The sequence below is a fragment of the Centroberyx affinis genome, unplaced genomic scaffold (genome assembly GCF_046629955.1).
Source record: "Centroberyx affinis isolate AG114_WGS23_722 - 3 ecotype Tasmania unplaced genomic scaffold, CSIRO-AGI_Caff_v1 ptg004359l_1, whole genome shotgun sequence".
NCBI classification, from domain to species: Eukaryota; Metazoa; Chordata; class Actinopteri; order Beryciformes; family Berycidae; genus Centroberyx; species Centroberyx affinis.
The window spans coordinates 18,592-30,975 of record NW_027282055.1 but is presented as its reverse complement, the minus strand read 5'-3'; the positions used below and the strand labels follow the sequence as shown (position 1 = coordinate 30,975).

Below are 12,384 nucleotides of genomic sequence, written 5' to 3'. Positions count from 1 at the left end.
TCTGGCATAATTTCTTAACAATAACATTAGCACGATGATTATCACATGCTGGTGGCAAGATCAAAACAGGAACTTGCATTGCCGGTTAAACACACCGGAAGCGCATCGCAGCCAAGAACCAATCAGGTTAAGCAGTGTTCGGTTGCTTGACAACGAGTTGGCCAATTGCCGTAATGTTTGGTGTGTGTGCTGCAGTCGTATGCTCGTCCAAGGCTCCGGAGCTGCTATCGTGAGGAGAGTGACACACCGGCAAATAAAATACTGGCTGTAACGTTGAGTAAGTAACTGAGGCATTCTGTCATCTAGTCCTTATTGAATAAATAACGAAGAATTATATGAAAGTTACTCTGACGTAGATAGAGAACCTATTTGGCTAAGCTAGCTAGCTAGCCGTGCGGTTTCAATGTCAGGTTTGCGGTGGGAGCAAAATCAAACAGGCAGTCGCGGTGCAGGGCGGCGTGTGTGATTTGACGGGTGATTTGACACCGGTGCATAAAATACATGCACAACCATGACTTATTTTTACCTTTATTGAATACCATTATCCATTCTGAACGTCGCCTTGGTAGTAGCTATCTTAGCAGTTAGACTGCGCGATCCACAGGTTTGCATCATCATCATCATCTTCTCGTTCGAGGGTTTTCCATGATTATACAGTACTTGACAATATCCAACGTTTTCCTCGTTCATTACACTGTTAGAAGGCCTGCCTCGACTCAAGTGTTTTTTCTGATCATCTAAAATATCACACACAATAAATAGGAAATATTTGCATGCATAAGGCGTCTGATTCTGTGCGAGTACCAGCAGTGTCTTGTGTTTACATGATGATACAGGGCTTGGGTGCTCTGAGGAGACTTCAGACTCCATTCTGTAAAAGCTTATTTAGAAATTTTACATTGGAGATCACGCACTAGAGTTGTAATAAGGTTTAGCTAATAAATTAAAGGTTAACAGTAGTTGGTAAGTTGGCCTAAGTAGGCTCAGGACTTGTTAAGCTTTGTGGCTAGGCTTGCCATCTGTCTCATGGAATAGTTAGGCATCATTTAAACCTGTTGAAAGGCTGTTGAAGTGAGTCCCTTAATGCATTATTCATTATTGAACCATTTGAAAAAATAACTTCAACAATATTTCCTACATAGGATGATTTTTTTTTTATTAAATGCTGCTTCTACTCATGCTTTGGTGAAGTTGTCCTGGGATGGAACACCTGTATTAGTATATACTACAAGTAAATCTACCTATATATATATATATATATATATATATATATATATATATATATATATATAGGCCTATTTGTTGATAACATAGCCATCATTTGTACAGAAGGGAATGGGTCTGGGTCCCTGTTTCTGGATGTATGATTCTGTCTCTTTGCAGACAGATCACCATATGTCTGGCATTAGGCTGATCAGCTGGTGATAAGAGCATTGAGAGATAAAACGCTGGCTGGGTCCTAACTGGTAACCTGCTATAGTGGATCTTCTGTCACCATTGTACCTATTTTTTATTTGCCATAATTAAGTGTAATGTCTGGAATGAGTGTTGCAAATATTCACTGCAGTTCAAGCTTATTATTCTACAATACAATTATATGTAATCTATTCTCATGTTATCAAACCTTTAAGTCTCCAGACATATTCAGCTCATTGGGAACAGTACAAGAAATCATGGATGGAGTCGACATCCTGGCAGAAGGCTCCATGAAAATGTTTTTTCTATTTTGCCGTTGGCTGGTGATGACTGACTTGGCCATCCCTAATCTGCTCTCCTTACCCTCCCTGGTTATTTAGGTTGCAGCGTGTTTCCCACACCCGCTGCGTGTCCACTCCCATCTCTCCTTGTAATCCAGACAGTGTTGAATGGACGCTGCTAATCTGACCCTCTATTTCAGGAGCAGACTGCGTAGATAGATCTTGTGTGTCCGGCACATGTAGCGGATGATCCAGACACGCAGCCTGAAGGGCGTACAGCAACAATGCCAGAGTCTTCCCTTGGTGAGTAAATGTTAAGATTTTCAGATGTTTGAAGACCAATGAAATTATAATATGTATTAGACATGTTATTAACACTTGCCTATTGTGATTTAAATCTCTTAAAATGACACAAACATAATATCAACATGTTTCAAACTGAGGAAATGTGATTTTGGCTTTAAGTTACTACCCTTGTTGGCTTTAGTTGAACTGAGTCATTGTGTTGTTCTGCCTACAGCCGTTGTGAGCAGGTTGTAACTTTGTGTAACTCTGTATCGAGCATCGTGTGTAAAGAACAGGTTAAATTGACACAAATGACAGATGAAGGCTATTTATAGTTTTTGTGCCAAGGCTAACCTCAATTCCAATAATGTTTCATTGGTAATGTTTTCCTTTCCAGAGATTCCTTTGCATGTGGAGCAAGAAAAAATGTGTTACATTACAAAATCTTTAGATTCTTCACTTGGCTTATGTCTTGCTCATGTATGACTGATGATGATGAATCTGATCTTGAAAGAAGATTATTCTGTATAGTTTATTAACATAGGCCTAGATATATATTTGACAAAGACATTTTCATTATGTTCTCCCACCATGGTTCATGGTATGTGGAGCATTATGTCAACTTGGTGGCATCTGTGTATTTGTCTGTTTGTAAGCACATTCTTGTGAACACAATAACTCAAAAACAATACATGTTAGAAACTTGATACTTACACCACAGGTGTCCTATAGAGTAGATGATCTGATAAGATTTTGGAGCACCGTGATGCATACATTTGCATATTAATGAGGGAAAATGGCGGGACATTCGGCAGCTCAAGTGCCTCTTGTTTTTTTGTTTTTTTTGCAGAAGTCAAGGACATTTCCGGCAGCTCTTTTAAATGTAGGACGACTCCCTTGAGACGGTTCAGCCAATCGTCGCTGCTGTCGCTGCCGGTGCGCAGAAACTCTTACATGCTCAGTGCCTTCTGCACAGAGGACAACGTGCAGGAATGTCTGTCCCACATCAACCAGGTTGGTAACCTTACAACTACATGTGATGCAATAGTAGCACAGTTATATACTAACCTATACTGAAATTCTACAGTGTATATTTTTGACTATATACTGTAGATCTGTTGAGGCTTGTTTTCTTGTGTTGCATGCACTACAGCATGAGTTTTCTCTGTATTTGTTCAGCATGCAAAGTTCTGCAAAATTAACATAACAGTTTAATTTACCTGAGATCTAACGTATTAAGATGTTTAGCCTACTAATTAAAAGTGCTGTTTTTATTATTATGAAGTATCCCAATACATTATTAGCATTGAAACCTGCACTAGAACTATAACAGGGAGCAAAACAGGGACAGATATGGAAGCAAAACTAAATTACCCCCAAGCACCACTGTTGCATAAAATTACTGAAAAAACACTATGCATGGCAGCAGGTTGCAGCTGATCTAATGCTTCATATGCTTTTTTTTTTTTATCTTCCTTTGCTCTTTCTTTTACAGGAGGTTTCATCCTTTGGCCTCCCACCAGTTAGGACTGAGTCTGGTGGGAGCTCGGAGCTGAATGTAGTGGCTGTGCTGAATAGCATGTATGACCTGATTCAGCTGCACCGCAGAGGCCTCCGAACCTTGGAAGACATGGAAGTGGAGCAGCTTAAGTCAAGCAGCAATGTGGATTACCTGCAGCTCACCAACACCCGGCTAAAGGTGACCCCTCTACCCAATTTTTCGTCCGTGTTTGTTCAGCAGTGGAGCAAAACACTACCACCCAGGCTAGAGAAAATGGGAAATTGATGGTGTAATTAAGCAAATTTCCATGTATAACACAAATAGGTTTTAATGTTTATAATGCATGTTTTTATTCCAATAAAGTATCCAAATAACACAGTTTTTGTGCAGGAACCTGCCATAACTAGGACTAAAAGAAGGACAGATGTGGAACCAAAACTAAAATCATCCCCAAGCACAATGTGGCAATAAATTACAGAGGAAAAACTGATTCAATAAAATGTTGTCTGTCAAACACTAATCTCTTCCTGTCAATACTGAAAAAATAATTAATGTAATAAAATTTTATTAGATTATGTTAATTTCAGCTAAACACATTTATCAGTCCTTAACAAGATTATATTTTGCTCACTCTGTCCATGCTGTTCTGTTATCTTAGGAGCAACTTGAACTTTCTAAGAGAGAAAACACAGGACTTCTTGAGAGAGAACGTCAGCTACAGCTGAAAGTGAAGAGCTTGCAGAATTGCCTGAAAAATGAAAAAGAAGAGGTAATGAGGCTTGTGTTGTTTAAATTGTATGACAAACAACACCTCGAATGATGTGGACTGAATCCCCAGTCAGATCTTTTTTTCCCAGGGGAATGAGCATGGCAGTTTGAACAGGAATGGCTTCTTTCATTTCACCCTCGCCAGGTGCAAAAACTTCAGAACATAATCGCCAGCCGGGCCAGTCAGTACAACCATGACATGAAGAGGAAGGAAAGAGAATTCAACAAACTGAAGGAGCGCCTGAATCAACTCCTGGTTGACAAAAAGGAGAAGAAACAAGGTTGATTTGTAAATCTCTTATGCCTCATTCACTACACTAACGTAACCTTTAACTACTTCAACTTACACTAATACTTTTATACACAAGATGGTTTACAATGCCGCATTCCTTTTGAAACTCAAAATTTTAAGTTATTATTCTCCACTTTGTCACTTTTGCTTTCAGCCATTGAAGTATTAAACTACATTGGAAGAGCCGATGGGAAGAGGAGCCTTTGGAAAACTGGAAAGACAGAGGCCAAGTAAGTTTTCTTTTTATGGCTTTGTTGTCATGACATTAAACAGACCTTTTTTCCATTAAACTTGTTTTCCTAAACTGAAACTGTAAAGAACACAGGAGAGAAAATTAGGAGCATGATCAGTGAAAATAAAAAAAAAATGCTTATTGCTCATTTGGATGTGAAGTTGCACATTAGCTCTTTTGTCAGTTTTCTAGATGGCCTTAATTTATTTTTAGGATCATAGGCTACTAACATGGTGGCACTCTGGAACCCTGAGTGATAACATTATTAAGTACTTCCCTCTGGTGGGAGTACAGAGCGAGGGGAAGTGTCCCCAGTGTCCCCAGTTCATTGTAATTGACGAATACACAGATGATTGTCTTTCTCATCCTAAGGCATGAGGGGGAGATGTACAAGACTCTGCTGAGCGACTATGATAACCGACAGAGAGAGCTGGTGCTGGAGAACGCAGAGCTGAGGAAAGTGTTGCAGCAGATGAAAAGAGACATTGTGTCCATTCTCAGTTCAAGGAAACCGACTCTGAAAGGAGAGAAACATGAAGACGGTACACTACAGGTTGGACAAGTTTTTTTTCTCTTTTTTGCCTGGCTTCACATTATGCTGTATGACAGGTCATTGCTCAGCTCAGTCCCCTAAGTTACTGATACCCCAGGCTGCAGTCAAATGAATTTGAGCCACTAAGAACTACTAAACACGGAAATAGAGCTTATTGACTTACTTCAATTTGAATTTATTAACATTTGATGACCCTTGTCTAAACATATGAAGATGAAGAGACCTGTTACCATCAGTGGGAAACCAATTCTTTTCTTCAGGCAGCCACAGAGGCTGGTGGTCCCCACAATTTCCCAGCTGCTTTATTATTTAACCAGCCAAACAAGTAAACATGTCGTCCCCCACTAAGAGTTGCAGAGTTGTATTAGGGCAATGAGTAGAAAATACTGTATCGTACCTCATGTTTCTTGATTGATGTACAGACAATTAAACAAACACTGTAGCGCCCCCCTTAGGCCAATCAGTGCGATTTTGAAAATGCCAAATTACAGCAATGAGACACATCATTTTCCTACATTTCATCAAATTATTAAACCTTGTAGCACCCCTCCCCCTTAGAGCAATAAGTCTAATTTTGCTAATGCTGGAACGAAGCACTGAGACGCATCATTCCCTATTGGTTTTGTTAAAATTCGATCAGCAGTGTGTCCCGTACAGACAAGCAAACAAATGTTGTAGTGCCCCCCTTAGGCCAATTGCTGCAATTTGAAAAAAATCCCGAATTGAGCAATGAGATGCATCATTCCCCTACGATTCAGGAAAATCCGATTAGTGGTGTCTGAGATATTGTGTGTAGCTGATGGACGGACAAACAACTGGACGAACGAGTGGATGGACAGACCGGTCCATAGCACCTTCCCAGATTTCATCGTGGGGGACAATTAGATGAAAATGATCTTAAAAATGTTTATTGGTCTACCAAAATAGCTCGTAGAATAGACAAACTCACCAGCCACAGTCTAAATTTATCACAGTTTGACTGACAGCTGATAATGATTCTCCACCCTGCCTGCCCTATCTTGCCTTGTAGTTACAGTATGTCTGTCTGATGTACCAACAGTACATTAATAGAAATTCCCATTGTCATGTCAGGCTGACTCGGAGGAGGAAGAGGAAGTGTTTGATTCCAGTAAGGAAAGCATAGAGCTGTCGTGTGTTCACGCCCGGGAGAAGCTGACCAATAGCATTCGCCTCCAGTGGAGAAGACTCAAGAGCCATGTGGAAGAACTGGACAGCCAAGGTAGTCTTCACACTCTGTCACTGTCTGAACTTGATAAATATAACAATGTGACAATGTGACTGTGCAGGTTCTTTTTTTTAGGTTTTCATAGCTTTGGACACACAACTCTTTCATCTCTAACAGGAAATAACTCTTGCTTTTTTTCCCTGCATATTTTCTTTTATAGCGCTCAATTGGCAAAAGAGAGTAAAGCATAGAACAAGGAAGCTCATCATAGCAGCTGTCACAACCACCCAAGCATGCTAATATAGTGAAGCCATTGTTTATTTATGAAGCCATTGAATTTACCAAGCTAATGATTGGGGGCTTGGTAGTTTTGATTGATTCAGTGTCAGCTGTAAACAGTCATGAATCAGCATTCACCTCTACTGTTCACTTCAGGAGAAAATGAGTTTAAATGAGTTTGCAAAGAGCAGATAACCATTTTCTCTGTATCGGTATCAGAAAACAGACGCCATTAATTTCCAGGATTAGAGAAATGATTTAAAACTCAGGTGAAATATCAAGATTGGTATTGAAATAACTACTGTAATATATGGACAGGAAAGTTTTCAGGTTTTTAATGATATAGACTGGAGCAAAAGGTAATCTATATCAGGAAGACAGATTCTTATAATACTTCTAATATTATATTTTCTGTGTTGGTTGTTCAGCATCTTTAGCGCAGATGGGTGAGAGGACCAACATGGACGCCGTTCCAAGAGAGACTCATGAGGAGGAGATGGACAGGCTGAAGCTGGAGATCCAACAGTGTAAAGACTTTATTCACACACAACAGCAGCTACTGCAGGTATGCCTGTGATTACACTTAAGGTCACAATGAAATCAGATATTGAGAGCATCTTGCTTCCTTAATGTGATGTATTTCTTGTTGAAAGAGGATATTGTGGCGGGGCATGAGGAAGGGATCATTCAAAAGTGTAAACCAATGGGATATCAGTTAGGGAGAGAAAGGCAGTTTTATTTGATGGGAGGGGCGGAGGGATGGGATTGTTCAAAATTCTGTGATGGTTTTATTGGCTGAAATTTTTTTGTATGCCTCCTGTTACATGATGAAATCGCCACTAAAGTATGGCTACTTTGGCAGTTTTCAAGTAGTCTTTCAAATTGTACTTCTTTGACTTGGTCAAACTTACTTTCCATAACCCGCCAATACAGCATGTCTATACATTGGTTAATTTTGAGTAGAAGTTGAAGGGATTGAACCTTTTGAATTTCAGTTGTTGGGTGTTTTTGAATATTAACTGATTTCTAACATTGTCTCTTATACTTAACCATGGTAGCTTTAACTCATATTAATATACAGTATCTGTAATTAATGCTAAAGCATTTACCAAACACAGGATCTGATATACTTATCCCTTATAGTATTAACCTAGGCTGAGCACCTACATTGAAACATGGCTCCCATTAGATATTTTGTTCACTGAGGTACACAACACCAATAGATGGCTCAACAGTAGATCAGATCTACAGTTAGAATGTGTTTTTCCAGTGTTATTTCAGCTCCATCACACTCTTTTCTCTCTTTTCTCTCTTGTAGCAGCAGCTGAGCTCTCCGTGTGACGAGGAGACGGCGTCCCTGCTGAACGACTGCTACATGCTGGAGGAGAAGGAGCGCCTCAAAGACGAGTGGAAGACGCTCGAGGAACAGAGGAAGAACTTCGAGAAGGAGAGGAGGAACTTCACTGAAGCAGCCATAAGACTGAGCCATGAGGTGAGTTGTTTTTTATTTTCTTTGCAAATCATTTTCCAAAAATTGGTACGAAGTGTAATTTAGAAGATAAGACTTTTTGCTCTTTATTTAATTTACCATCATGTGCCAGGAAGATTGGTAGTAATTTAATCTATCTTTGTTCAGAATTTAGTTGGCTACAATGAAGCTTAGCTAGGTCGTGCCATCCTCTAAACAATACACAGTGTGTCAGAGTGTTACAGTAGCATGCACCTTTGTGTTTATTTGCACACATTGAAAAGAGTACATTAAAAAGAAAAAAAATGCATGATATAAAATAGATATAAGTGTGCAGGTGAGGTAGTGTTGGGCGATATGGACAAAATCAAATATCACAATATTTTTGACCTAATACCTCGATATCGATATTGCGACAATATTGTAGGGATGACTATTGGCGCGTTCACAAAACATTTACACAATGAGATTTTTGATAAATAATTATCAATGGATATAATGACTAAGTGGGTACAGGCAAATAATAGAACAGCTAGAACAGTCTGGTAAGTTCAGAAAATTACATCACTTTACTTGCCATATCGCAATATTACGATATCCAAAATCTAAGACGATATCAAGTCTCATATCACGATATCGATATAATATCGATATATTGCCCAGCCCTAAGGTGAGGTGAGAAACCCAAGTAAGGTTTATATAGACCTCACCTGTTTAAACAGTAAAACGAGATGAGATAATCTTACATAACAATAATGACAAACAACTTTCCAATACAGCAGCAAAGAGTTTTAGTCTTAAAAGTATAGTGACTGTTTTTGAGATAACTTGCATCTGGTTTGACTTGCAGAGGAAGGCCTTCGAGGAAGACCGCGCCACATGGCTCAAACACCAGTTTTTAAACTTGACTCCATTTGCAGACCCAAAGAAACCCCAGATGTCAAAGTCAAAAAGTGCCTTTTCAATATGTGAGTATCAACTCATTACTTAGATGTACGGTTTATTCTTCACAATATCAGAATCTTCCAAAGACCAAGTTGATTGTTGGATGATAGGTGATCAATAGACTGAACAGTTGCGTGGGTGAAAGTTCCGTTATCTGTCACAACCGAATCCTGATACGATGTACATTTGCATATCATGTATATTGCTGTAAATTCACATATCCGCTTCCTCACTTTCACACATTGTTATATTTATATTTATGTTTTCATAATGATTCCACTATTTCATACCGTATACATATTTTTTATTTTTTTTAACACTCTTATAACACTTGTATCTTTTATACATATATAGAAAATGTGTTTATACATACTTATACTGTATTTATATAGTAATATGTTTATATATATTTAGGATATAATATGTCTGTATCACTCATACCTACATATACAGCAAATGTTTCATGCCTAGTAATCAATACTGCAGTTTAGACTGTTTCTGATGTCTGCAAGTAACAACTGTAAGAAAATGTTAGTAATTCATTTCTTTCCCATACTTCCTACCTTTACAGTCTACTTAACATGTTGAAATTGTTTTTTATTGCTACTGTTTTTATTGCTTTTATATTTGAGTTGTGTGATTATATTCTATTTCCTTTTCCCTGCTGTATCCTGTCATTTCCCCACAGGGATCAATAAAGTTTCATCTTTGTCTCATCTTGTCTTTACAGCTGAACCAGAGGCTAGTGCAGCGTCGACTCCAGAAAGGTTCGACAAATCCCAGTCCGACGCCACCTTCTCCACACCCAGATGTGCCCCGGTCAAATCACCATCTACAGCTGACTTGTATCGCACACTTCGCCTTATCCCAGAAAACAGGTATCACTAGTTGCACAGTGATCTACGGCGCAAGATTTATGAACTATTAAAACCATAACAAAATGTAAATACATACAGCTGTTGTGTGCGTCTCTGATTGTGTGTAAAATGTATCTTCCAGCCCAACCAAACCAAAGAGAAAGATTTCATGCGCGCAAGAATCAAGTGTCTTCCGTAACGGAGACGTTCCAGTCCGGCACAGACAGTGGAACGACAGAGAAGACCACAGGAGCCGCACAGCTAACGGGGAGAAGAACAGCTCTATATGAAGCCAAAAACTTGAATCACTGGGATCGTGACAATCCTTGCCGTTGAAACATTAAATGCCATGTGTGGTATCGCAGGAGTACACCTGAATGGGAAATGCCAAACACTTGAAGATACCTTGTGAAATGATTAAATGGTTATCAATAATGGAAGCCAAAAAAAAGAGTTCAGGCAAGCCCCCTGGTGTTCTGTGTATTGGGTGCTGCGTTACTTGAGAGATAATTTATTAGTTTCTTTGTTTTTATTAGCTTACTTTTGTATTCTTAGATTTCGTGAAGGGTGTGTTTCTATTTATTTATTTATTTATTTGTTACCGTAAATGTTTTGCAGCTTAACCATATCTTATGTCTAGCATTTTTCTCTTACGGTAGTGACACACTAGGCAATATTTTTGGCGATGTAGATATGCAACACATAATCAAAATGTTATTCATGTTTCCTGATGTTGCTTTGCCCTGCTCCTTGGCCACTGTTGCACATAAGTTGCCCAAAATGTTGCTCTGTGTATCACTGCCTTTTGAGTAATGTTATCATGGTAAACCTTTTGTGAGCTGGAACAATATTTTAGAACATTAAATGCTGCTGTTACACTGAATGCAATAACAAACTGGGCATAATATACAGTATGTTTGTAGAAGTTACCATAGAAGTGTGGTTAACAAACCATGTTACTTTCATTGATTTGTAACAATACTGGTAACTACATTTAGTAAGCTAATAAGTAACATTAATGGGACTCATTAATGGATGCTGTATGACGTTGCAGTTAAAGGGGAAGAAAGGGTGAAGAACGTAACAAAATGGATAATGTGTAGCAAAATCCTGACACTTAGGTTAGACCACTCTGATTTTAATATGAATGTAAATTGCTATCATTCAGCATTTTTCTTACACCTATTAATGTGATTATCATAGTGGCTTTATATTGACGGATGAGGATAATTCTTACAGTGGGATGGTAAAACGATGTATTTGAGACAATCTTGTTATACATATTTGAAACAGAAGTTTGAGTGGCCTTGTTATTTTCCAGTGAATTGAAATTGCATCTGTTGTCAGGATATTACAGGGGCATTGATTGCCACTGAGTGAGTCAGAAGCCAAAGGAATAGTATGGGAAAAAGCAATACACAAATAGTAGGATAGATATTATGATAGAGAAACAAAAGGAAGACATTTATATCAGCTTCAAAACAAAGTAAATACAATGAGGATATTTGGCAGAAACAGAAGAGACAAGGTTGTAATTAGGAGACTGATTAGGACATAGTTGGCTGAACAAATCATTGAATATTACAGGGAAACATCCAACAGGTTTGTGTGATTATTGTCAGGAACAGGAAAAGTGCAGAGAGAGAGAGGAGATGAGGATGAGGACGCTGGAAAGTGGAGAACAACAATTCACAATGAAAACTGTTAAAATTAGCAGACAATGCAAGGAGTTGTGGGATTTTGATTGATTTATTCAAGGGTACAGGTGGGTTTAGTGGAAAGGATTTAAGTAATGACATGATTAGTAATTTATGAAACCAGTAGAGGGCGTTAATACAACGAACGAGGATATGAACCGCCGGTAAAAACTATGAAGAAACCAACAGCCCCTTTAACTACGGTGGCCTGTACAGTAATTGACGGAAAAACAGATACCACCAAGGAGGCTCTATATTAACAGTAACTAGCAAGTAAGCTAGCGAGTTGGAGGAAAGATCCGACAAAATCGTTCTAGTGAAGAGGTAAGTAGCCACTGTATAAATACTGATTTATCACTGGATTTTTTGGCTTGAGAACGAACCTTTTTCTGAGAAAGGCACTTATAGAAACGACTCCATGCCCTGTCTGGCTACCTGGCTAGTATTGACTACTGACTAGCTTTTTCAGCCAAAAGTGAGCGGCTTTTTCGGTGGGTTGCGTTGACAAACGACAATATCCTTACTCAGTTTGCTATACACTAATTAAAAACTAATCAGCACAATGTCACTCTAGAATCACATATTTTGCCCCCACAAAAGTGCCCCACGTGTTTGCCTTGGCTT

At 38.8% G+C, this 12,384-nt stretch overlaps 1 protein-coding gene across 1 annotated transcript; it reads left to right on the top strand.

Annotated features, from left to right (window-relative positions):
* Nucleotides 1-211: 211 nt before the first annotated feature.
* Nucleotides 212-11,326, top strand: LOC139664721 (afadin- and alpha-actinin-binding protein-like). The gene is made up of 14 exons (XM_071543654.1): nucleotides 212-277; nucleotides 1,898-2,000; nucleotides 2,833-2,996; nucleotides 3,478-3,681; nucleotides 4,142-4,252; nucleotides 4,397-4,532; nucleotides 4,698-4,773; nucleotides 5,148-5,328; nucleotides 6,421-6,568; nucleotides 7,222-7,358; nucleotides 8,112-8,285; nucleotides 9,112-9,229; nucleotides 9,937-10,084; nucleotides 10,206-11,326. The coding sequence occupies exons 2-14, from the start codon at nucleotides 1,982-1,984 to the stop codon at nucleotides 10,351-10,353; spliced, it is 1,764 nt and encodes a 587-aa protein (XP_071399755.1). The 5' UTR covers nucleotides 212-277; nucleotides 1,898-1,981; the 3' UTR covers nucleotides 10,354-11,326.
* Nucleotides 11,327-12,384: the final 1,058 nt, after the last annotated feature.

Bases quoted from the DNA above. Each gene is read 5' to 3' on its own strand.
- LOC139664721 (XM_071543654.1), top strand. The intron at 4,533-4,697 runs GTTGATTTGTAA...TTTTGCTTTCAG, and splicing joins CAAAAAGGAGAAGAAACAAG to CCATTGAAGTATTAAACTAC. The intron at 7,359-8,111 runs GTATGCCTGTGA...TCTCTCTTGTAG, and splicing joins CACAACAGCAGCTACTGCAG to CAGCAGCTGAGCTCTCCGTG.